Raw genomic sequence first — 22,307 nt, forward strand, 5'->3', positions numbered from 1 at the left:
ACCCTTGTATGCTTTAAAAATCTGATACAAAAATCTAAATGCATTGTGCTAGAAGATTAGACAAACCCTGGTCAGTGGGGAACCTTTAGGTTTGTGTGTATCTTACTGACATGGCTGCTGAATTCAGGCCTTTTAATTTGCCCAAAGGAAGAAGGCACATATGTGGCAAGACAGGCCATATAGGCCCTGTGTGTGCAGGGATGGGCAGGAGCAGAGGATACAGCACTTGCTAGAGGCTCTGTCCTTGGAACCATCAGTCCAGGACACACAGACCTGGGCAGCAGTTCTTCAGAGCAGTGAGTTCTGCATTTCACATGCAGTGGAAAAAGTACTTTGCTTTGTTAATTTTAGATATTTTGGTTTTCCATTTAACTATGCATCTCTTTGTTTTCTAGGAAAGTAAAAACAAGCTGTGGTTGCTTAAGGTTGCTTAAGGCAATCCAAAACCTTTCAAAAACATATTATTGAACACCATTTGCACAGTTCAAGATTTATACTGTGTACCCACACACCTAATGTTGATGGATTAACTCATTACCAGTATTCTATATGGTGCTTGCCCTGTTTACTTCATCTATATTTTTACTGGCTGCGTAAAGATGATTTCCAGTAGTTTTTGCAAGTTAGTGCTCAGGCTTTTTCTTAGTGAGAAAAGCCAGAAAGTCTTCTCCCTCCTCTCCAAATTGCCCTTTCCATCCTGCTGCTGTTCTACAGAAAGAAACAATGATCATATCTCCTTGTGTTACCAGTTGTTTATAGGCAATTTTTTTATAGGAAAATTATTATGATGGCTTTCTTCACTTGGACTATGTCATGATTAACAGAGCTGTTATCTCTGAAAAAATTTGTCTTAAGTTGTTGATGGTAGAGGCACTAACAGAACTTCCCCTGGCTTTTTGTTCTGAGTAACTCATATCATACAACTGAACGTCCACCTTTTACCCTATAGATTCAATCTGTGAAAAGCTATTATAGAGTTTTATAAACCAAAATATCACAGAGAAGATGATTTTTCTGAAATTAAAAAAGCAGATAGAAGATGATCTATTCATTCCTCCTTCATAGAATCATAGAATTAGTTGGGTTGGGAGAGACCTCTGAGATCATCAAATCCAATTCTTGATCCAACCCCGCTATGATTACCAGATCATTGCACTAAGTGCCACATCAGTCTCATCTTAAAAACCTCCATGGATGGTGGATCCACCACCTCTCTGGGCAGGCCATTCCACTGCCTGATTACTCTCTCTGGAAAGAATTTCTTTCTGATAGCCAACCTAAACCTCCCCTGGCAGAGCTTAAGCCTGTGCCCTCTTGTTCTACTGTTGGTTGCATGAAAAAAAGAGACCAATCCCCACCTGGCTACAACCTCCTTTCAGGGAGTTGTAGAGAGTGATGAGGTCGCCACGCAGCCTCCTCTTCCCCAGGCTAAACAACCCCAGGTCCCTCAGCCTCTCCCCACAGGACTTGCACTCAAGTCCCTTCACCAAGCTTGTTGCTCTTCTTCGAGTATGAACAAAGCAGTACCTTGAAACTTCTCTTTGAGTCATCTTCCCAAGTGCAATACCAGGAATGCACTTCTGTAACTTCCTAAGAACATCTTAGAAACTCTTTTTATTTTTTTTTTTGCTTTTAAAGAGTAAGGCAGTGATTCTTCAGAGGTGGCAGGCCATGTACACCCTGGTCATGGACGTTGGGGAGAAGCTGCGCACTGTCTCCGATGCCGAGACCAGCGCTGCTCTCCAGGAGGAGCTCAGCCAGTTACAGCAGCGTTGGGGGAAAACCCAGGCCCTGCTGGAAAAGAAGAAGATGCAGTTCAGTGGCACCCTACAGGTAAATTGTGCCCTTCCCACCTGCTTCCCTGGCATCAGGTCTCGAGGGCTTCCCTGTCCCACCAATCCCCAGGGCTGAGCTCTGCAGCAACAAGGCACATGCTGAGCTGCTGCCCACTCCAGAGGGGCTCCAAGGGAAGGGCCTGTCTGTGTCATCAGGGCTTGTGAGAAGCCAAAACTGTGGTCCCCTGATTCTCCAAAGAATACTGAGTTGGCATCCATTTGTTGCTACAGTGGATGTTCCTGCTCCTGCTGTTCTCATGCTCCCCATGGTCTGGAGCTTGCTCTTGCTTTGGGCTGTGAAGCCTGAGCTAAAATTTAGCTTAGAGTTAACATGACTTGTTGCTCCTCTTGTTGTTGCACCTCTAAACAGAAGGGTCAGTCATATTTTTTTTCCTTAGAGCAATGAATTTGCTGTCATGGCTAGGCAGCAAATAGATTGGTCTTAAAATTGAGTACTGTTACTGATACTGATACCCCAGTCCAAAAACTGTGCTTAAAGCCTCTTGGGTTGAACAAAACAAAATGAGTACAAACGCTCTGCAAGGCAAGCCTTAAATACCAGAGGCTTAAATCCAAGCACCAAATCCTTGTGGGTGGTACTGTGTATCAAAAAAGGAAATTCAGAAAACCAGAGCCCATGATTCATAACTTCAGTGCGTTGAAGATGTTATTTTGTAACATATCCATGTGGGTCAATGTGTCAGGATAAAGTATCCTCACCTTTTATACTTCCCTGGGTCAGACTTGTGACCGCCTTGAAAAGCAAACCAAGGAATTGGAAAGCAGACTGCAAGAGCTAAAGGAGAAAGTAAAAGATCCACTCCCTGTTGAACATGAAGAGCTCCACAAAGCCAAGGAACACATTAAGGTATGAACAGCCATATTGTATTTAAATAGATGTTATCTTTGCACAAGACCTCATCCCTCTAAAGTTGGTTCTTCCTCTTACCTGATCTTCAGTGACACTGAATTTCTCTCTTTTACACCATCCTGATTGTTGCTAATCTGCAAGTCCAGTTGACCAAGAAGATTACAAGGAGGAGTAGTAGTAATGGTTGGACTTCTTTTCTGCTTGTGCTCCCTTTACAGTCTGAATTTATGAAACAAGTAATTTCTCAAACAAAAGAGAAAAAACTTCCATAGCTCATTTGGCTGCTGTCCCTATGACTGCATCTCCCTTTTTGTTTTCCAATCCATTTTGGACAGGGAGCTCCTCAGGCAAGAGACCTTGTAAGTCTGCAAAGCACCACACACACCTGCAGGATCTGGGAATAATTACAGAGAAGGAAAATTAAGCGTAAGGGAGTGGCAAAATCCCTTGCAGCCCATAGTGCACCATGAAAATTAAATGGAGTGAAAAGTATTTCCAAGGGATAGGAGACATTTGTCTGGACTGGTCAGTCTTTCATCATCCTTTTATGAAGTGAATTGTTGACCTATGTAGTGGGAACAAATAAGCTTATTAATGAGCCAAGGCTTTGAACTCATTATCAGCTGTCTGAAATCTTCTTTGTGAGTGCTGGCTGCTTTTCCCACGGCAGCAGTCTTGCTGCAGCCCTGAATTATCTGTGGGATGGCAGCACACAGCTCCTGCTTCCTATTCCAGTAAGAGAAATTCAGCTGCAGAGGTGTCAGGGTCAGAAAGTGCCAGTGCAGATGCTGCTCTCACATGTCACAGTATAATAAAATAAAGACCAAAATGTTATGGAGGAGAAGGGACCTCCTTTCCTCTCCTTGTTTTCACTTCTTTGTGGAACAAAGCTGTTTTCTGTCAGTCCTGAACCCTATATGAGGCTAGCAAAGTCCCATGAAATAGATGTGTGCACATCTGTAGGCAGTAATTTATTGTGAGCTGGGGTAAATTTTAGTCTGAGATTGATCTGTGTGGTTTTTTCTCGATTGTTGAGGAAAAAAGACCTGTGAAAATCTTCACAGGGCTTAGAGCCAGCACACTTCTGATACAAACATTCACATGTTTTTTTCCCTTTAAAATGAGATAAATTGGATTCTCTGGAAGAAATTTTTTGTTAGATGAGCCAGTGATACTTCCCAGCAGCCTCTTTGCACAATGGGACCTAGGACATTGTGCAGTCTTACATTTCCCAGCTGCAGGTAGTGGTGCCTCTGCTTTTTAGGTGACAATTTTAACACTGTTAAGGAAAATGTGTAACTTTATTATAAAGAGAAAGGGAAGTTGGGGGAGCAAAGCAGAAGACAGAGCATGTTTCTGTGAGTGAGCAATTTAAAAGATCGACATTCCTGACAAATCTGAGGAAGTGCCTGTGAAATCATTCATTAAAGAAGAGAACTGATTTTATTTTTTTAGCTTTTAAAGAAATAACCTTAAATTGGAGCACATGCAGGTGGAAAGCAACTTGCCCAAAACAGAAACCCCAAAGAAGTGGGCATGTTTCAGCCTGGGTGTGAAATGCCAAAGGCTGCCCTGGAGCATGGGGAGTTGCAGTGGCCAGGCTGCGTTCTGGCACTTTTGGATGCACCAGTGGGACCAGTGGATCAGCCTTGGAATCCAGTGGGGCTCCAGTGGGACCCCAGTGGGCTCAGGGGGACCCCGGCCAGCCCAGCCCCACTGGAGAGCGTGGCACAGGCGGCTGCACATTCCCTGCTCTCCTCCCCCACCGGCCAGGCAGGGGATTAGCGAGCAGGTTTGGAAAGCTGAGGAGCTTAGTGCCAAGGCTTGTGCTGGTGCGTTTCCATGCAGGAGCTGGAGCAGTCGCTGGCAGACTGGGCCCACGACATGAAGGAGCTGCAGGCCATGAAGGCGGAGCTGGCACACCTCATCCTCACCGAGGACATGATGGTGCTCAAGGAGCAAGTGGAGCATTTGCACAGGCAGTGGGAAGAGCTCTGCTTGCGGGTAAGTCCTCACCTCCTCTGGGGGCTTATAGCGGGCTGTATATCTATGGGCCCGGGCAGGACAGGGGCAGTGGGTCAGCAGATGGAGTTTCCCCTGGGGTTGGCTCACTTTGGAAGTTTTGGGTGGGAATGGGGCTTCTCCTGGTGCAGCTGACCCCGGCTGGAGTTTGCCCTTTGTGTCCTGGACACAGGCTGTAGATTCTTGTTGCAAACCCTTTGCAACTGGTGAGTGCCGAACTGCACAGAGCCCAGATGCTGCTGTTTGTGGAATAGGTGCCTTTGTTCTGGGCTGCCAGAGGGAGAGAGGGAGGGAGGAACGGGAGGGATGGATGGGGGGAGGGATGAGCACAGGAATTGCCTGGGGGCGTGGAGCAGGGAAAGGAAGGGGGAAGTTAAAACAAGGAGATTTGATAAAGAAAACTTAAATGTGTTTAAATACCGACTTCTTGGTTTTAAATACATTAAGAAGGGACTTGTCTTTTCTGTAGCAGTAAAATACTATGAGCTATTTGCATTTTTTGTGGCTTGTTGCTGTATTACACTTAATTCGGTGTTGCATGTGAAATTGCTGGGGAACATTTACAGCAAAGTCACATGGACTTGATTCATTAGGTTATTATGCAGCTTGAGTATGTGTTTACTTTGCCCTCTTAACAGGATTGGAAGAAGTAAAATAATTCGGGGTCTTAAGTTACTCAGGATTGGCTCTACACACCAGCAGGCCAAACTCTTGCCTCTCTCTACTCACAAGTCAATGGCTTTATTTTACAGTTTGTAAAGAAGTATGGAAGCAAGTTAGTGTTTTGTTTCTAACCCTGACTCAGGCAAAGGTGAAGCAGTCTTGGTGGGGATATTGCCAGAGTAATGAACAGCTATGCTTATTTCACAAACTGTTGTGATGAAATAGTTATTTGGGTTAATTATTTGCACTGCAATGAGAAAGAAGAATTGAGTATCTTTACCTAAAGCTGGACGGTTACTCTACAACCAGTGTTTTCTCTGTTATTGCTTCTGAACTCTGAAAATAATTCCAGACACATCCTCCCCCCTCCTGAGAAATACAGGCCATTATTTTTAAATCACAATGCCTGAACCATTTTCCTAATGGAAATCTGTAGTTAAGCCTATAAATGCGAGAACTTTTATGTTTTTCATTTTTTGGTGAGCTGCTGAAGCCTGCTGTCCCCACTGTAGTGAATAGCCCTGAAAATTAAGCTTTTTTTTTATGTACCCTACTACAGTCTATCCAAGTAGTAATTTCCTGCAGTAATTTAAGTTCAGATTTTACTCAGAATTTCCATTTTAATTTCCTGAGGGAACAATGTTTAGTTCAGTCCATCTCAGAGAGAGGAAAGAGGTGACATTAATGTGACTGTGTTAAGCACACAGAGTCTGCAGTGGGAGGAATCTGTTCGGGGCTGCAGTGGAGGAAGGCACTGAAATGTTTGCACAGCCCTAATGAGCCTCCGGAGAGCCGGCTCTGGTGCTCAGCGCTGGACAGGAGGGCAGCAAAACAGACTTTGCCGGCTCTGCTGTTAGCACAGCTGCTGTGTTTGGTCTTACAAATCAGAGTCGAGATGTATTGTGTGAAGAGAAGTCTGCAGAATAAATACAGAGAGGTGAAAGGGTGGGCCGCGGCCACAGCTGCCGCTGCAGCCGGACCGGCAGATGCCTGTGCTCGGCTGGGCAGCCACACAACACACAGAGGGAGCAGATGCACTCCAGGGATTAGCGTTTCCAGAACTGCCCTTGCAAGGTGCATGTAGGTCACAGATTTAACTATTCATGTCAGCGAGCCTCCCATCTCAATGAACACCAGCAAACAGTTTGGGCATGGGCATTGATGTTCTTTTAGCCTCCCCGGGAATGCACGTTCCACTCCTGCATTGTTCTGTGGATGCAAAATGGAGATGGTACCAGGGCAGCTGGTCCAAGGAGAAAGTGTTCAAAGCAATGGCTTGAAGGGCTCATATTCCTAGAAGCTTGTCTGGGATTTCTTGGGTCATTCCTGTTTTATCCCAGTCTGTATTGCTTACCCAGCTAAAAGGTGCTTCTTGCTCTCAAAATCCTGCTTTGCCCTTTGCTTAGCAGGTAAAAATGGCATGGGGATCATGTCAGGATTTAATGATGGCTTTACTGACATGCATAGTCTGTTCTTACACTGACCAAATTAACTCATCCCCACACATGAGAGATGCTGCAAGTCATAGAGGAAGGGTGAGTTTACCCTTCATACCTCTGATTCTGGGGGTACAAAGGAGCATCCCAGAGCAGAGACCCTCCTAGAGACTTTCTGAGTTCTCTGATATGTCCAGACTTCTTCCCATGGAAAGCTCTGGAGCCTGTTTCATCATGTCCCAAGACAGTCCTTTCAGGCTCATCTCTTTGGTTAGATCATCATGAAGGATTCAGAAATCACTTTTCACCTCTCCATCCCCTCCTTAAAAAAAAGTCAGAATTTAAAAGACAAAAGCAATATTGTTGGGAAATGGCTTGCTGCCTTCTCTTTTGATCCTGGTCTTACATGGAGCTGGTCTTGCTTCCACACTGAACACCTAAACTTCCCTCTGGGGTACAAAATAGCATTAGAGATTAGTCTAGAAGAATCAGTAATGGAATTTTGAGGAGTTGTGCGTGTGAGGTGTGAAGAGGGAGTGTTTCTTGCCATGGGGTGGTATTTGGAGTGGCCATATGCAGCCAAGGCAAGCAAAATATTATGCTCAGTCTTTTAGACAAAGTTTATTGGTGAGGTTGAGGGATTGTTTCTCTTGTTTCAGAAGAACTTGTACTTTTTTTCCTTTCCTTTGTCCCATATATCTCAGTACAGGAATCCACAGAAGTAGGTAAATTAATACAAATGCATATTTAAGACCCCTGGGCTAGAAATAGATACGATTAGTATGAGTGACCCTGCCTCTTTCTGAGATATTGGAGCAGTGATAATAGCTCTGCTGGTTCAGGCAATATCAGACCTCAGTTTCTGTCTAGACAATTTGTTTATCAGTTCTGACAAATGTAATTTTGATGGCCGAAAAACAATCCATAGTTTTAAATGAAAAGGATAGATTCTTGATGCTGAGTTTTTTGGAAGTTCTTCAAGAACTGGTGAGCAAATAGAAAGAAAAGAGAGAGGCTTTTATAGAGGTAAAGTAATTGCAGTCAGGAGTTGCAAAGTTTCTCTTACAGTGGCAGAAAAATAAGAACTTATCAAGGTGTTATTTCTCTTGTGTTGTATATAAGGCCATACTAAACAGTATGTAGTAATTATATATTGTATATTCCTTCTTTGTTTGGCATTTTTAGGTTTTCACTGAGCAACATTAAATTATTATATAAGCACATTATTTTTAAAGCTGCCACTCAGTTTCATTCTTCTGAGGGAGAGAATCTGAAATTTGCTTGTCAACTTATTGCCCTGCTATCCAAAATAAGATGTAATAACAACCTACTTACTGCTTTGAAAAGAAAAGCAGAGATACCTGATGACTGCTCCTGCTAAATGGAATATGATCAAATGCAGACTAGAAATTAGAAGGCTTCTAATTGCTGTTTTCCTTCCTGAGAAAGCTGTTGCAGGAAGTTAATATGTGTGCTTTTCCATAGGTGTCCCTGCGGAAGCAGGAGATCGAGGACAGGCTCAACGCCTGGATCGTGTTCAATGAAAAGAACAAGGAGCTGTGCTCGTGGCTGGTACAAATGGAAAGCAAAGTGTTGCAGACTGCAGATGTCAGCATTGAAGACATGATAGACAAATTGCAGAAGGTAAGCAGCAATGTCACTTTTCTTCCACTGCAGTCTGGTTGCTCATTATAGAGACGCCATTCCTCATTTGTTCCTTGCTTCTTAGAAGTGATACATGATATGAAACCAACAAGTATGGGCTTCTGTGAGAAAATGAGCTTTTCTAGCATTGGCTCTTATCTTCTTGATGTTCAGACTTGGAGCATAATGCAAAACAGAAATGCCACCTGAGTGCATTTAGGCATGGAGAGTGAGCTGCAGTAGTGGGGGAATGGGCTGTTTGGGCTTTGGGGCACATGTGCACACACAGCACTGCTCAGTGCCTTCCCTGCTGGGGATCAGCAGTGTCCTGGCAGCAGCTCACTGCTCTCACCACCTCCATCAGCTACAAAACTGATAGTCAGAGGGCAAAAAAAAGATTGAAGGACAGGGTAAGGCATATAACAGGTGAGCAAAAAGTTTCCACAGCCAAAAATAAAACTTAATTCTGCTCCTTCCCTGTGGTAGTTAGTGCTTTCTAATACTTTTGTATTCGCTTGATTTTAAACAGGACCACTATTTTTCTGCTGTGTTCCTCCTCATGACTAAAAGGTCTCAATATCTAATCCTAGATCTCCTCTGCCTAAGAATACCATCAAGATAGAGCCATCCTAGACTTGAATTTGGGTTCTTTTGAGGTAGCTTCATTGAAAAATTACCTTAAATCAGGAAAACAGAAAACTTAGAACATTTAATTACTATTTTTAGAAGTACTTACTCCTAGCACTTGCAAGTCCTTAAGCTGCTTATTTTTTCATGGTGCCATCACTGTGAGAGGGCTTCTTCACTGAGGTTTTCTTCTTTTAAGTGAAAGACTTGTACATGCTAATGTAGAACCCACACGCAAACACCCCCACAGGTGTGGGAAAAGAAACAGATCTTTTTGGTTTGGGTTGCTGTTTTGTGTTACTGTTTTGTTTTGCCCTGTAATTAAGCAATGTTTGTGTATATTTATCAGGATTGCATGGAAGAAATAAACCTGTTCAGTGAAAATAAGCTTCATTTGAAACAAATGGGTGATCAGCTAATCAAGGCTAGCAACAAGAGCAGAGTTGCAGAAATAGATGACAAACTTAACAAAATCAATGATCGCTGGCAGCACCTCTTTGATGTCATTGGGGCTCGGTAAGAAAATTATTTTCAATGTTTTATATGAGAGAAAAGTCAGAGGCTTGTGTCCTTCACCACTAGAAACAAACTGACATGACTTTTCAGTTCTGTTGAAATTTATTATCGAGAGTCAAGCTGAAGTGAATACTTTTCCAGTATGACTTATTGCTGTATTATGACACCAGATGTCTTCATTTAGCTAATGGTAGAGGGCAGGGTGCAAGAATTCAGATAAAATACAATTTTAATGATGGGAGCTTTGTAAAAGGAAGAGTCAGAGTGATCTCCCTGTTGCATGTGTTGAAGTGCAACTTAATTTTGAGGCAGTATGGTATGAGTTCATTTGGGCTTTTTAGGAGAGCCTCCTGTTTTCACACAAGCCTCAATTTCACCCTATGTCTGAATGCACAGAATTTAGGAATAGATGCTATTCTATCTCTGTATACAATCAGATTTATATAATGTTAATGTTCCTTTTTTGCATTCAAAAGTGTATGGAATTTCATTTAATATCAGTGCTGTTTCTTCACTCAGTCTCTCTCCTAAAAACAATGGAAATACCTATGAGCTTCTTTTAAATTTAGGATCTTTTGTATGATGGTGAAATGGAAAATGCTATCAGTTGCAATCAAAACAAAAACCTGCATAGTCTAAGCAACGACTTCTTAAAGGATTAGGCATCTTTATAATATTTGACAGAGTTAAGAACATCATGATCATTTTAGTATTAGCCTTACTGAGACGATCCCATTTCATTATTATCTCTGAGTTTCTACCACAGCTTGGCAGGAGGATGCTGGGCTGGTCTCACCCCCTGCTGAGTTTATTAGTAATCCAGAAATAATAAGGCTAACATCAAATTAGTATTGGCTAAACTTCTCTCCCAAGGCTCTGTTTTGCCTGCAGTCCCCCTCTCTGAGCACTCAGAAGCTCTGTTGCCGAGTTGACATTTGGGACAGATAAGGCGGGTGGTTGTGCTGTGACAATGTAGTGCTAAGTGTGCTGGGCCTTAATCAGGAATGAGATCTGAATTCATGGTGACACATGAGCCGTGAATGATTAAGCAGAAGGTGCCTTCTTAAGGTCTGACACTGCAGATAGTCTTGCAATGGTTATCTCAAGGTGTCTTTGTGTTCGATCTGGTGCAGAAAAGGAAGCTTCACTTTTACAGCAACACTTTTCCCGTTCTCATCTGATGGTACTGTGTTACTTTTACTACACTTTTATGATCATTTGTGTTTTGCTGTGTGTTAGTTTTGAATTGTAGCAGATTAAAATGCACTATTTTAAAACTGAGGTAAAGGTGGCACATTTCTAGCAATCTTTGGGAGAATATTCTAAAGAACTAGTGGTATATTTAGAGAGATCTGGCAGTCTTATTCAGTACTGTGACAACAGAGCACTTGTTTACCACCTGAGATGTCTTAAATCTTTACCTTCAGACAAGCATAGAGTGGTGCTCTGAGGTACATTAGTGTGGATTTGCCTACAGCATCAACAGGACTGCCAGTATTTGATGCCTAAGTGGATATTGCAGCTACTGCGGAATTGGTGTGATGCTTTATGATTGTTCCTGTGTTCTTAATCCCAAAATGTCTGTAATATGCCAGTTTTTACTTGTGATTTCCACTAATTTTCTGCTCAGGACCAGAGTAATGAGCTGAAAAGGGCCTGGGGAAAAGTGATTTTAAGCAGCTCCCTCTGTGGTCCAAGATTATCAGGCAGCCCCGTGGTCCTCTTGCACTTAGTGCTAATGGAGGTTCGGAGTTTTGCAGCAGGGGTGTACATCTCCTCCCTCACCTCATCCACCTTGCCTGGGCTTGGCTCACAGCTCAGTGGTTCTCGGCTGCTCAGTCATAAATCACCACCAGACCTGTGAGCATGGATTGGGATGCTCCATGCTGACAGACTGTCTCCTTCCTTTTCAGTAAAAACAAATTATATTTATGTTGTGTTGAAAAAGCACACAAAAAGAGAGTAGTAGCAGAATTCCTTTGTTCCTGCTGGATTGAGCCATGACAATCCAGACATCCTGTCACCACCCCGAATAACTGCCATCACCAACTCAGTGGATAGTAGGATGGGTTGGCTCCAGGGAGGCTGGAGCCCCTTAGGGAATGGTACAGGGGCTGTGCACCCACTGTGGCCCTGAGGAAGAGAGACTGCAGCACTGCACAACCCTGCCATGCCAACATACCTATGCAAAGCCCTTTTTACTGGGCGCTCCTTCATGCCTTGAGGGAGATAAGAGGAATGGAGGAGATGCCTCAGGAGAGGAATGCCAATGGGCCTTGAGAGGATTTGAGGGTAGGGGAATTCTGCCTGAGAGAAGGGATAAATTTGACTGTTGGGGAGAAAATCTTATCTTTCTCCTGAAAAAAAGTTACTTGTAGGAACTTATTTTCATACCACTTCCATGAAATAAGGAGGTGGTTTTGCTCCTATATTTTCAGATCAGTAGCTGTGGCAAGTAAATTGAAGTGTAAATTCTCTTTTTGAGTGCCGAATCTGCCACCACTTGAAGCTTTTTTTTGACAAGCACTACAACTTCAGCAATTTCTGTTAAACACACAACGAGCTACTGCCTTTATTCATACTTGTGGGAGTACAGCCCCACTGCAGCTGGGCCCTCAGTGGCCACCCATCATCACAGGAGCAAGGACCAAATTTCACAGTGTCTTCATGACAGGGCAAGATTTGGGCAGAAAGCGAACTGCAGACCAATTAACTGAGCAGAGGGAGAAATGTATAATGAATAGCTGTGTGTTCAAAGCCAATTCTTCATTTTGGGCACTGAATCTTGTAGAAAGGCACTTTCTGATCCTGTGGTTCAAGAGTATAAAATAACCTGTGTCCACAAAGGAATCTAATTGAGATTTATATCCAGCTTCAGGTCTGTGGTTGCTAATACTCCATGGCTGACCCTGCAACCTGAGCAGCATTTTACCTTTTCTGTAGTGCAGTGTCTGGCTGTGTGATAGCAACATGAAACCAAACACGCCTGGAGCCAATGTATCAATGCAGAGCATTCCTCCTGATAGCTTATTTCACCTTTTTAAACCAATAAACGTCCTGGGACAGATGGACAAATTAGGTGAGCTCCCCATTTAGTCCTTGAAGTGATTCTCTTAGTTCATGGTGACAAGCTCAGATTTGCCATATGGCTGCACTTGCAGGACTTAACACTTTCATTGTATGCCTGTGCTTGGCTTGTGCAGTGACAAAAGCTTTGCCGCGTGTGTTGCAACAAGCCCCCCTCTGGCTGCAAACTTGGAAGCGTCTCAAAATGTTAATTTTCATGGGATAAAGTAACCATCAAGGCATTAGCATGCCTGGAAAGGAGAGCAATGAATTCCTGTTCAGCTCAGAAGATACTCTTACCAGGGGTGTTTCTCCTGCTGAAGTCCTAGTTGATGGATGGGGAATACAAACATACTAACAAACAGGCAGAAAGGGAGCCTTGTGCTGACTGTAAAAATGGACACAGGAAGGCTCTTGCCTTTGTTGCTGAAGCAGTAGGAGAAGAAGTGGCCAGGCTGCACATGGATAGTAGATAAGCAAAAACCTGTGGAGTGGGTTTTACATCCCCAGCATGCTCTGGAGCAGCATTCCCCAGCCATGCATTAACAGTCAGGAATTCCCAAGAAACTGTGTTGTGCACAGCCGCGTTCCTTGGTGCCCTTCCCTGTCCCATGGATCAGTGATCCTTACTCCACACTTTGCTTCCTAGCCCAATGGGGAATGTTTTCCTTCTGCCCTGCTGTTTGCATTGTGCCTGCAGTCAGGCTTGAGTACACCTCAGTGTCACAAGAGGGTGTCTGCACTGCCTAGGATTGTGCAAAGTGTTTGCATGGTGCTTGAGCCTTCATTACAGCCGTCATCAGGGGTTGCCTCCAGCAGTGTTGGGTCTGCAGATTGGTCTCTACAGTAACTGACATTGCATTTCTCTACCTCTGGGCATCCTGCAGCTCTTGCCACTGCTGCTGAGCTGTGGAAGGAGGACGCCATTTCTCAGCTGCTCTGGCTGTGTGGGCACAGTGGCGCGTGTTTGCTTACTTGGTAGGCCTGGTCCCTGTTTTCAGTCTTATGCAGAAAGGCAAAGTTTTTATGGATGTAGCAAGAATGGGGTCAGATGACTGCAACCTCTAATGCCAGCATGAAAATACAGGGAAGCTAGCAAGGTCAAATGTGCCTTCTCATTCTTTTAAAATGTGAATCTTTGGCAACTGGGTGTTTTCCCTGTTTGCAAGCTGCCAGCTGTCCTTGCAGAGCCCGGGAATCTTAAACTGCCACAACCAAAGTCAGCCCTTCCCTCCCACATCAAACTGGGGAGATTCGAAGTGTTTTCAGCTGGTTTCCCACATACCCTGGGGGCTTAAATTCCCAAACAACCTGAAGCTGCTCAGGTTGCAGAAAAACTGGGAAGGAGTTGAAGCTCTCCAGTGACATCTCTTTGTGCCGTGCTGAGTGTCCACTGAGTTCCAATAAGCTTCTGCTCTGTTGTGATTTTCTCTCTTCCCTGCCCCCTCACTGTGGCTCGGCTGCCCCAAAAGCTGATCCAGCAGCAGCAGGCCCCAGGTTGGTAGGTTTGGGGAGTAAATTCATACCACCTATTTTTGACCACCCTGCTCACCCTTTGGCAGGGCAGACCCTCAGGCACCACGTGCTGGTGTGCTGTCCTCCCCTGTCACAGCCCACAGTCAGTGTGGGTGCACTCCAAGTTCAAAGGTCTCCTTGAATTGCTGCAGATCAATATTGCATGGCAAGGGAAGCAAAATATGCTGCAGAGAGGCCCCCAGGTAAATGATACAGCAATGTCCAGCAGAATTGTACTGGTTTGTGTCAGTACCACTGCAAAATCTCATTCTTGTATTTATTTTGGTAAAAAGAAATATGGATAATTGAAATCTCACTCAGAAAGTACCTGTTTTCTTTCCATGTTCTCTCTGTCCTTTGAGGATTATGCTTTGCTTTGGTGCAAAGGCTGTGACAGAATTCATTATTGTATCAGGCATGATGGTTGAGCTTATTGTGGTTATGCAATGTGTGCCAGGAGCAGGGGGAGCTGGCAGTGCAAGGGAGTCCTTGCCTTCTGCACACTGTCACCATTCCTGGGGCCTGCCTGTAAAGCTGGGGGGGTTATTTCTCCATTTTTCTCAGACCTACCATTTCAAATATGGTTTTGAAGCACCCTGGACTTTAACATTAAACTGTGGAAGTGACTGGGCATGATTTACCTGTGCAATGCCCAAAGCCCTCTCCTGGTGTGCCATGTCTTCCCAGGCACTGTGTGTCCTGCCATATGAGTGATAGGCAAGCTAACACAGGTCTGCAGAAGATTATCTGAATACTGAAAACCCTTTGATTTCAAAATCATTCTTTGCATTTTTCGTGGGATTAGCCTGACTTCTTTATTTTTTTGTTCCTGATATTGGCTGGATGGGGAGTGACTTGTAATCCAAGGTTCTCTGACTTCCGCCTTTTTTTTCCCACCCCGTGATCTCTGGCAGTCATAACACAGAGAAAACATGACAGTGTGTTTTTCCACAAACTAATGATATCATAAATGAAGATTAGGGCTTACTTTGTCCTCCAGCATAACAGGCTATTTGCACTGGAGGCCTTCCGCCTGCTCTGGAAGGTTAAAGAGAGGACAGGTCAGTGTGTGGGAGATTTAATTCGCACTTAAATACCTGGGATATAATGTTTAAGGCGAGAAAGCAGAATGCAGGGGAAGTAAGGATATATCTGTGCGTGGTGCCTGTGCGTGGATGTGCATGCTCTTGTTTTCTTGGGTTTGCTTCAAATCGACTCTGCCGTAAATCATCCGGGTCTGAGGCTCCAATCCCTCTTTTGAACAAGAAATAAGCACTGCATCCACCTTTCCCGGTGCCGGAGGCTCCAGCTCGCATCCTTTTTGTCGCCAGCCGCAGGCAGCCGCCCGGCGTGCGCTTCCTCATGTGCTAATTCTCTTGTGTCAGAATAAAGCTGGCGTGGTTTTGTTCTGAGGAGGGATGCGGCCGTTTGCCAGGTAAAATACCAACGCCAAACGTAGGGGTTAAAATGGGGGAGAGCTCCGGTGTCTCCCCAGCTCGGGGTCGGGGAGGAGGAGGAGGGCGAGCCTCCCCCCGCCACGCGGGATGCTAAAGCGGCGGATAAATAGGGCATCTGTGGAGGAGGGGTTTCCTTTTCCATGCCTGCCTGGTCGCACAGACGGTCCCCCCTCGCAGCTTGGGATTTGCAGGCTGAGGAATGGTTTTTTCGTGCGAACAGTAAGTGCCGGGTGCCGGTGGGGTCCGTGGGAGCGGCGGCGGCGGCGGGGGGAGGGAGGCGATGCGATGCTGCAGGTCTCCCTGGACAAGTGGATGAGTGGGAGATGCGGCGTGTTAGCAGCAGGAATAGCGCTCAGGGGCCTCTCGCTTCAAACCAGCCGTGTTTGGGGGTTGGCACCCGAAGCGGCGGCGATGTGTGACAGCAACCTCTGGACTCGCCTCCTCCGGCTCACCCGCGGCACACAGCGCACGGATATGGGGCTCCTGGCGAGGTACCAGGGCCGGGCATGGGCCGGGAAATGCCCTTGTGTTTTATAAGAAGGCCTAAGATTTGCCTTTGGCATCACCTCTCCAGATCGAGTCTTTTGTTAAGCAACCCCGGCAACTCGCCTAACAAAGGTTTCCTGCTCTGTGCATCTCATTTGCGTTACCGGCTGGTAAACAATCTTGTCAGCTGGCAGGGCAGTTCCAGCCCCTCCTCCTCCCAAACAAATGCACCGACCCTTTTTCTGATGACATTTGTGCTCGTGAAGGAGAGTTTGGAATAGATGTCAGAATGTTGTTCATTCCTTCAGACAATAAAATTTGAATGTTACTGTTTATCTTATTTGAGCTTCCCCTGCCTTTTTCTGCAGCGTTTTGACATCTAAGGCAATGCAATTGACAGGCATTTTGTATTTCTGTTTATATGAATACATTTCAGTCAACCTGGAAAATCCTTCTACTGCTATATATTTTCTGAGTAGTTACTAGAAATATTATGTGTATTTCTGGAGCTGTACAATGATTCAGCCTGAGACAGCTTAATGTCTTTCTCTTGTAACCCAATGCTGGCAACTTCATTGAGGGTATTAAGACCCAAATCCAATCTCGAGTCAGGTCAGTTAGTCCTTCTGTTTCACTTTTGCAGCCAGTTTTTAATCTTCCAGTTTTGTTCTTTTTCTGCCACTTCTATTTTGGTGTAAAGATTAAGTCATTCAGAAACTGGCTTTGTTTGGCTTATCCCAGGCATCTTATGCATGTGTCCAAGTGCTGTTGTGAATCAGGGTGTTTTTTTAGCTGGGCCCATTGCAAAGGACAAGTCTGAGTTTGTTGGGTATTTTTTTAGACTACTGGTGATATTTATTGGATTTTTTAAATTATTACTATTTTTTTGCCACTGGAGGCATGTTGATGGTGGCAGGTGAGCTCTCGTCGGGACATGAACAATGATATGCAGGCCTTTTTTCAGTAAACAGAAATTTTGCCTCTTTGATCAAATAACCTGAGAATTACACTTGGTAGAGGAAGAATTCAATCAAGAGTGGTGGCACCTTCCACCCTATGGCTAACTGGGAGGAACTGGTTTCCTCTGCTGCACTTGACTTTTTATTGCTGTTAATTCTGTGTTGGGTGATTGATCCCCTGGACTTGGAGACTTGCACTGTGCACCCCCACCCAGCTCCCAGCAGTGCTGTCTTTCCCTACAAGTGGTCCCTTCAGGATGCATCTCAAAGCAGTTTATGAGTTTTGTGTCGGGCAAAGAGCAGGTGATTTGCAAGAATACTTGCAATGTGCAGATGTGCATCTGCGAATGGTGGTTGCAAATGTAAGACTTTTATGGATGTAATGAGTTTATTTTACTTTTGTCTTTGAGCTGTAGACAGAGAAATGGCAGTTCCCTGTGACTTCTGTGCAAGCTGAGGTTGCTCAAGGAGGATGCTTATGTTTTTCATCATTTTGCCTATTTCTTCAGTGTAAAATCCTGCCCTTTAGCTTGGGCTCTGTGTGCTGACTAGAGCACATGAGCCAATGTGAATATCTGGACAAGGCAGCCCTCCCATACACTACCCTAGTGTGAACTTCTGTTAGGTTTTTATTCTTCTTTGGCTGTTTAGCTCAAATTTGAGATGAATGACTTAGAGAATTAAGGGTGATTAAATGACTGACAAATGCCATATTCTACCTAGAATATGTAACAGATTAAATTACTTAATTACAGTTGTGTGTCTAATGGCAATTGCTGGAAAGTAAGTACAAGCTCCTCCTAGTACCACAGTGATGCTGTTTGAGACTTTGCTTCTAGTAACACTAGAAGATAAAGACTCACATATTTATGGTGATATCCATAATTGGAAATTTAGAGTGATTTCTACCAAAATAATATTGGAATGATGGTGCAAAAAACCACACTTGGTTTCTTAAACTGTTTTTTTTTTTTTAAATTTATCAAGTGTGCTTTCAGTCTTAGAGACTTTCATCTATGATCTCTTATCCCTTGGTTTTGCTTTGGACTTCCTTGGCTATGCAATTATTATTACACAAAATGCAGACTGAAGGAAGATGTTTTGCAACCTGTGAATTTTTCCGTAATGCAGTTTAGGAATGGGAAGCAGAGATGATCCTGAGCAGCACAGCAGGCTGTGGTCTCAGCAGGTCAGCTGTGGCATCAGATGGGCCCAGCATGTGCATCTCTCGCAAGTAGCCAGAGGGACATTTCCAAGGAACTAGCGGGAAATGTCATAGGATATGCAGAGAATAAATTCCCACAGCATACAGGCTGGGACAGTGCAGCAACCAAGCCTTGCTTTCCTTCCAACTGGTCTGAAATCATGCAGAGTTAACAATGCAACAGCATTGATGTTTGTCTCAGACTCTTCCTCAGGCCTGGCTCTTCTAATGGTTCTTCCCTTCAGTGCTCAACAGAGAGCCTACATTGTCCCTTCTCTCTAGGGAGGAGGGGTCCTGAGTCACCTGTCTTTGGTGGACCACGCATCCTGAGGAGTCGCAGGCCCTACTGAGCATCATAACCAGACAGACTCAAATTTACTGGTGCAAGTAGGGTGAAGGAAGAATTAGTTCTCCAGGCTAAGTTACTGCCAGCCCATGATGGCACAAGAAAATGCTGCAGACATATTCATTGAGTACCACTTAATAGAAACAGAACCAGGAAGATTTATATAGCAGCTCTTTGCTTCAGAGCCAGGTGCTTTCTGCGTACAGAGGTGAACTTGGGAGCAGAGTTCTGCAAAAAGCTTGATAAGGAAAGTGAGAGCAGCTAAATGCTTTTGTCATCCACTGGTTTCCTCTTTATCAGCTGCAGCAGTGGAAAGCACAATCAGTGCAAAGGGGCAGAGGCAGCTGCTTTGCACTTTATACCAGTATTGGCAGCTTTGTGGGTGCAAGGCAGGAACAAGGTGGACCATGGACTTGGATCAAATCCTTCAGGCTGGCTTGCAGGGTTATATCAATCAGACAATACTAATTTTATGGAGTGTGCAGAGTTGCTAAATACCTTCCAGGGAGTTCCAGGGTAGGTCTGTGCTCTTCTCACCCTCTTTGTAAAGCAACTGAAAGTACCACCTGGTCCTTTTGGGGCAAGAATGTGCTTTTCATGCTGCTAATCCTTATGAGACCCCAGATTTGCTGGCTGTACTCTCTGCCTTCACAGGAACCAATAGGACTGACCAAATCCAGCAGGATCATTCCCACATCTCCTCCACTAGTGCTTTACCTCAAATCAAGTGTCTAGCTGACGTGTGTCTCCTCTTTGATTACCTTAAGGTTGCTAATGAGATCAGTTGTTGCTTACAGAGTGGCATATTTATTATAGATTAGCTGTCCTGCGTATCTTCTGTCATTGTATCAACAGGCAGCTGCAAAAGCTGTTCAATTACAGGCAGTCTGGACCCCTCTCCTCTGAAATTTGCTGGGATAGTTTGGCAGCAGGCAGGCCAATGGGCCAGGAAACTTCCCATTTTCCTTGCAAGGAAGGGGCAGGTCCTGTGCATGAAGCCAGAATCCAGGTGCCCTGTCAGGGCACTTCTGTCTTGCATAATCTGTCCCTGCCTGCACTACATGAGATCACATCCTTCTGCCTTGCCCCAGACCCAGCTTGCACAGCATTGGTGTTGCCAAGTGCATTAGGCTTTATCTCAGACTCCTCAGCTCTCCCCTCTGCTATGGGACATGCAGTGATCCCCTTTTACAAGCTGCCCTTGCAGTCCCACTGCTGGTTTTGTTTAGGTGACAGTTCCCAGCCACTGTGGCCAATGAATGGGAAATGGTTCAGCCTTTTCACAATACATGCTTAAACTTTTTTGCTGCACTTGACTTAAGTAATGAGGCTTATCTGGGTAGTTGCTAGAGCAGGCAGCAGCATTTTACAAATGGCATCCAAAGTCCAAAAATCCATCCCAAGGCAGAGGGACATAACCAGAGATGAGAGGGATGCAAGCAGACAGGAGAACAGCACAGGGAAGCAATGCTGGCTAAGAAGTTTTCCCTGAGACATGGGTGGAAGGAGTTCACCTGATGTTGGTATCTGCAGTGTTGATGTTTATGGTACTGCAGCATAGAGCATTGCAGCTCATGGGGATAAATACGTGCTTTTTGGTGCAGCTCATCTCATCTTGTGATCTGGGTGTTTAAGAAAGATCTGATAGAAATCATGGTCTGTTTTTTTGGTTTTTTTCCTGCATTAACTACCAAGGTCTAGATGGCAAGCTCTGAAATAAGTCTTAAGTCTATAGAGATAAGTGTCACCCTGGTGTTGCCTTCTTAGTTATTTTTATTGGGAATTGCAATAAATGAGAATTTCAAGGAAAGATTTGAGAGCAATGAGGTAGTTGAGCAGATAGTCCTCCAACACGTGGGGACAGATTTGCCAAAATATAAAAGCATGCTACTTGGATAAGTTAAGGGGTTTTGACATGGGAATATGCTGTCAAGGCTGGAAATAAGGAAGTTTGTCTGCAATTTGTGAACTGTGATACAAACACCTGTAAGAAGAGTATATCAATGGTCCATTTGCTTGTCTACTGCATGAGTCTCTCTAGCCATTGGATATTCTCCCCCTTCAGGATTGTTTTTTTTAATTCTTCACCCATCAGGAGAGTCTGGCACACCTCTGCACATTCCAGTGTGATGTTTAGAAGAGCTTTTCATGTCATGGCAATGCAAGTTCTATAGTGGTCATTGTTCAGGCCTTCTCCTCTCCTGTCAGCATCCAGAGGGTGATGAGGCCCTGGAGCAGGTTGTCCCATTCCTGGGAATGTTCAAGGCCAGATTGAATGGGGCTCTGAGCAACCTGTTCTAGTGGCAGGTGTTCCTGCCCACAGCAGGGGTGTTGGAACAAAGCGTTCTTTTAAGTTCCTTCCAACCCAAACCATTGTATGATTCTGTGATTTGCCCAGGGTGTTTGACCAGTGGTTTGGGCAGATCCGGCCTCTGTTGGCAAAGTGGTACCTTTTGCTGATTAGCGTGGGCCTGTTGATGCTGAAGAAGACGCTGAACGTAGTTCACAGCAGGAAAATCAGACCATAGATACCCATTGCAGTTTAACTGTTGTGTGTTGTGGTACGAATTCCCACTTGGACAAATGTCCAGTGCTCACTAGCAGATGAAAATTCACCCTGTTCCTGTAGGTTCATTAAATCATTCCCACAAGACCACCTTGCAGCTGTAAAGCAGGGACCCGCTCAGCCAATTTAGGTAGGTTTTGACTAAAACATGGCTCTGATTTACAGGCAGGAGCTCAGTGCGACAGTAAGTGCTTCATAAAGCCATGCCTGTCATCACCTTCTGCTAACACCCTTTCCACTAATTGCCGACCTTTGTAACAAAGTGTTCTTCCTGATTTGCTTAGGGTGAAGAAACTAAAGGAAACATTTGCTTTTATACAACTTTTGGACAAAAACATGAGTAACCTTCGCACCTGGTTGGCCCGAATTGAGTCTGAGCTTTCCAAGCCTGTTGTTTATGACATCTGTGATGACCAAGAAATCCAGAAGAGACTGGCAGAACAGCAGGTGGGAAATAGTGGCAGTCAGAGTAAATGAACTAAAATGCTGCTGATTAGTCCTGGTTTAAAGTCATCTGTTTCTTTTCTTTAGTGAGCCCTTCTAACTCTTTGCTTTTCATGGCATGTTCCTGCCAAAATGCATTACGTGGAAAATTTTCATTTGCTTGCAGTAATTTCAGTATTGTGTTGAATTACCCCCACTTCTCCCTTCCCCACTTTGCACAAGGAAAACATACAAAGTACAAACAAAAGCATTTTAAATTTGCTCAGTTCAGTACAGCAGACTTCCTAAGGGCTAGGCAGGGCACAGACAGTGAGCAGAATACATGAGGATGACTTAGACTGACAAGGCATGAATGCTGCACTCCTGCCAAGTGGCTGTGACTGATTCAAGTGCTCTGATTTGATGCTTTGCCCTCACTAGCTCAGCCCTCATCCCCTCTTTGCAGACAGCAGAGCAAGCCTGACAAGAGGATGTTTGAGCTTTAAAGGGTGGACTTGTGCAAATGCACCTTTGGCTGATCCAGTAGGCAGGCCCTGAAGATCCCTCAGGGTTGGGTGAGATGGTGTGTGAATCCTACTGAGGCAAGAAGTGTGAACCAACCTCTCACCACTGGGTGTTGGATGAGTGTGGGTGGGCATTTATCCAAGGCA

General features: G+C 44.6%; 1 protein-coding gene across 4 annotated transcripts in view; it reads left to right on the plus strand.

The window, feature by feature from the left end:
- Positions 1 to 22,307, plus strand: part of SYNE2 (spectrin repeat containing nuclear envelope protein 2) — a 181,876-nt gene that overhangs the window by 140,688 nt on the left and 18,881 nt on the right. For all 4 annotated transcript variants that reach the window (XM_071557344.1, XM_071557346.1, XM_071557347.1 and 1 more), the window contains 6 exons: positions 1,639 to 1,833; positions 2,578 to 2,703; positions 4,555 to 4,710; positions 8,313 to 8,471; positions 9,448 to 9,614; positions 21,498 to 21,660. In XM_071557344.1, the coding sequence (XP_071413445.1) occupies positions 1,639 to 1,833; positions 2,578 to 2,703; positions 4,555 to 4,710; positions 8,313 to 8,471; positions 9,448 to 9,614; positions 21,498 to 21,660 (966 nt within the window). The remainder of the gene's footprint in view (positions 1 to 1,638; positions 1,834 to 2,577; positions 2,704 to 4,554; positions 4,711 to 8,312; positions 8,472 to 9,447; positions 9,615 to 21,497; positions 21,661 to 22,307) is intronic.

Source organism: Pithys albifrons, chromosome 6, assembly GCF_047495875.1.
Source record: "Pithys albifrons albifrons isolate INPA30051 chromosome 6, PitAlb_v1, whole genome shotgun sequence".
NCBI classification, from domain to species: Eukaryota; Metazoa; Chordata; class Aves; order Passeriformes; family Thamnophilidae; genus Pithys; species Pithys albifrons.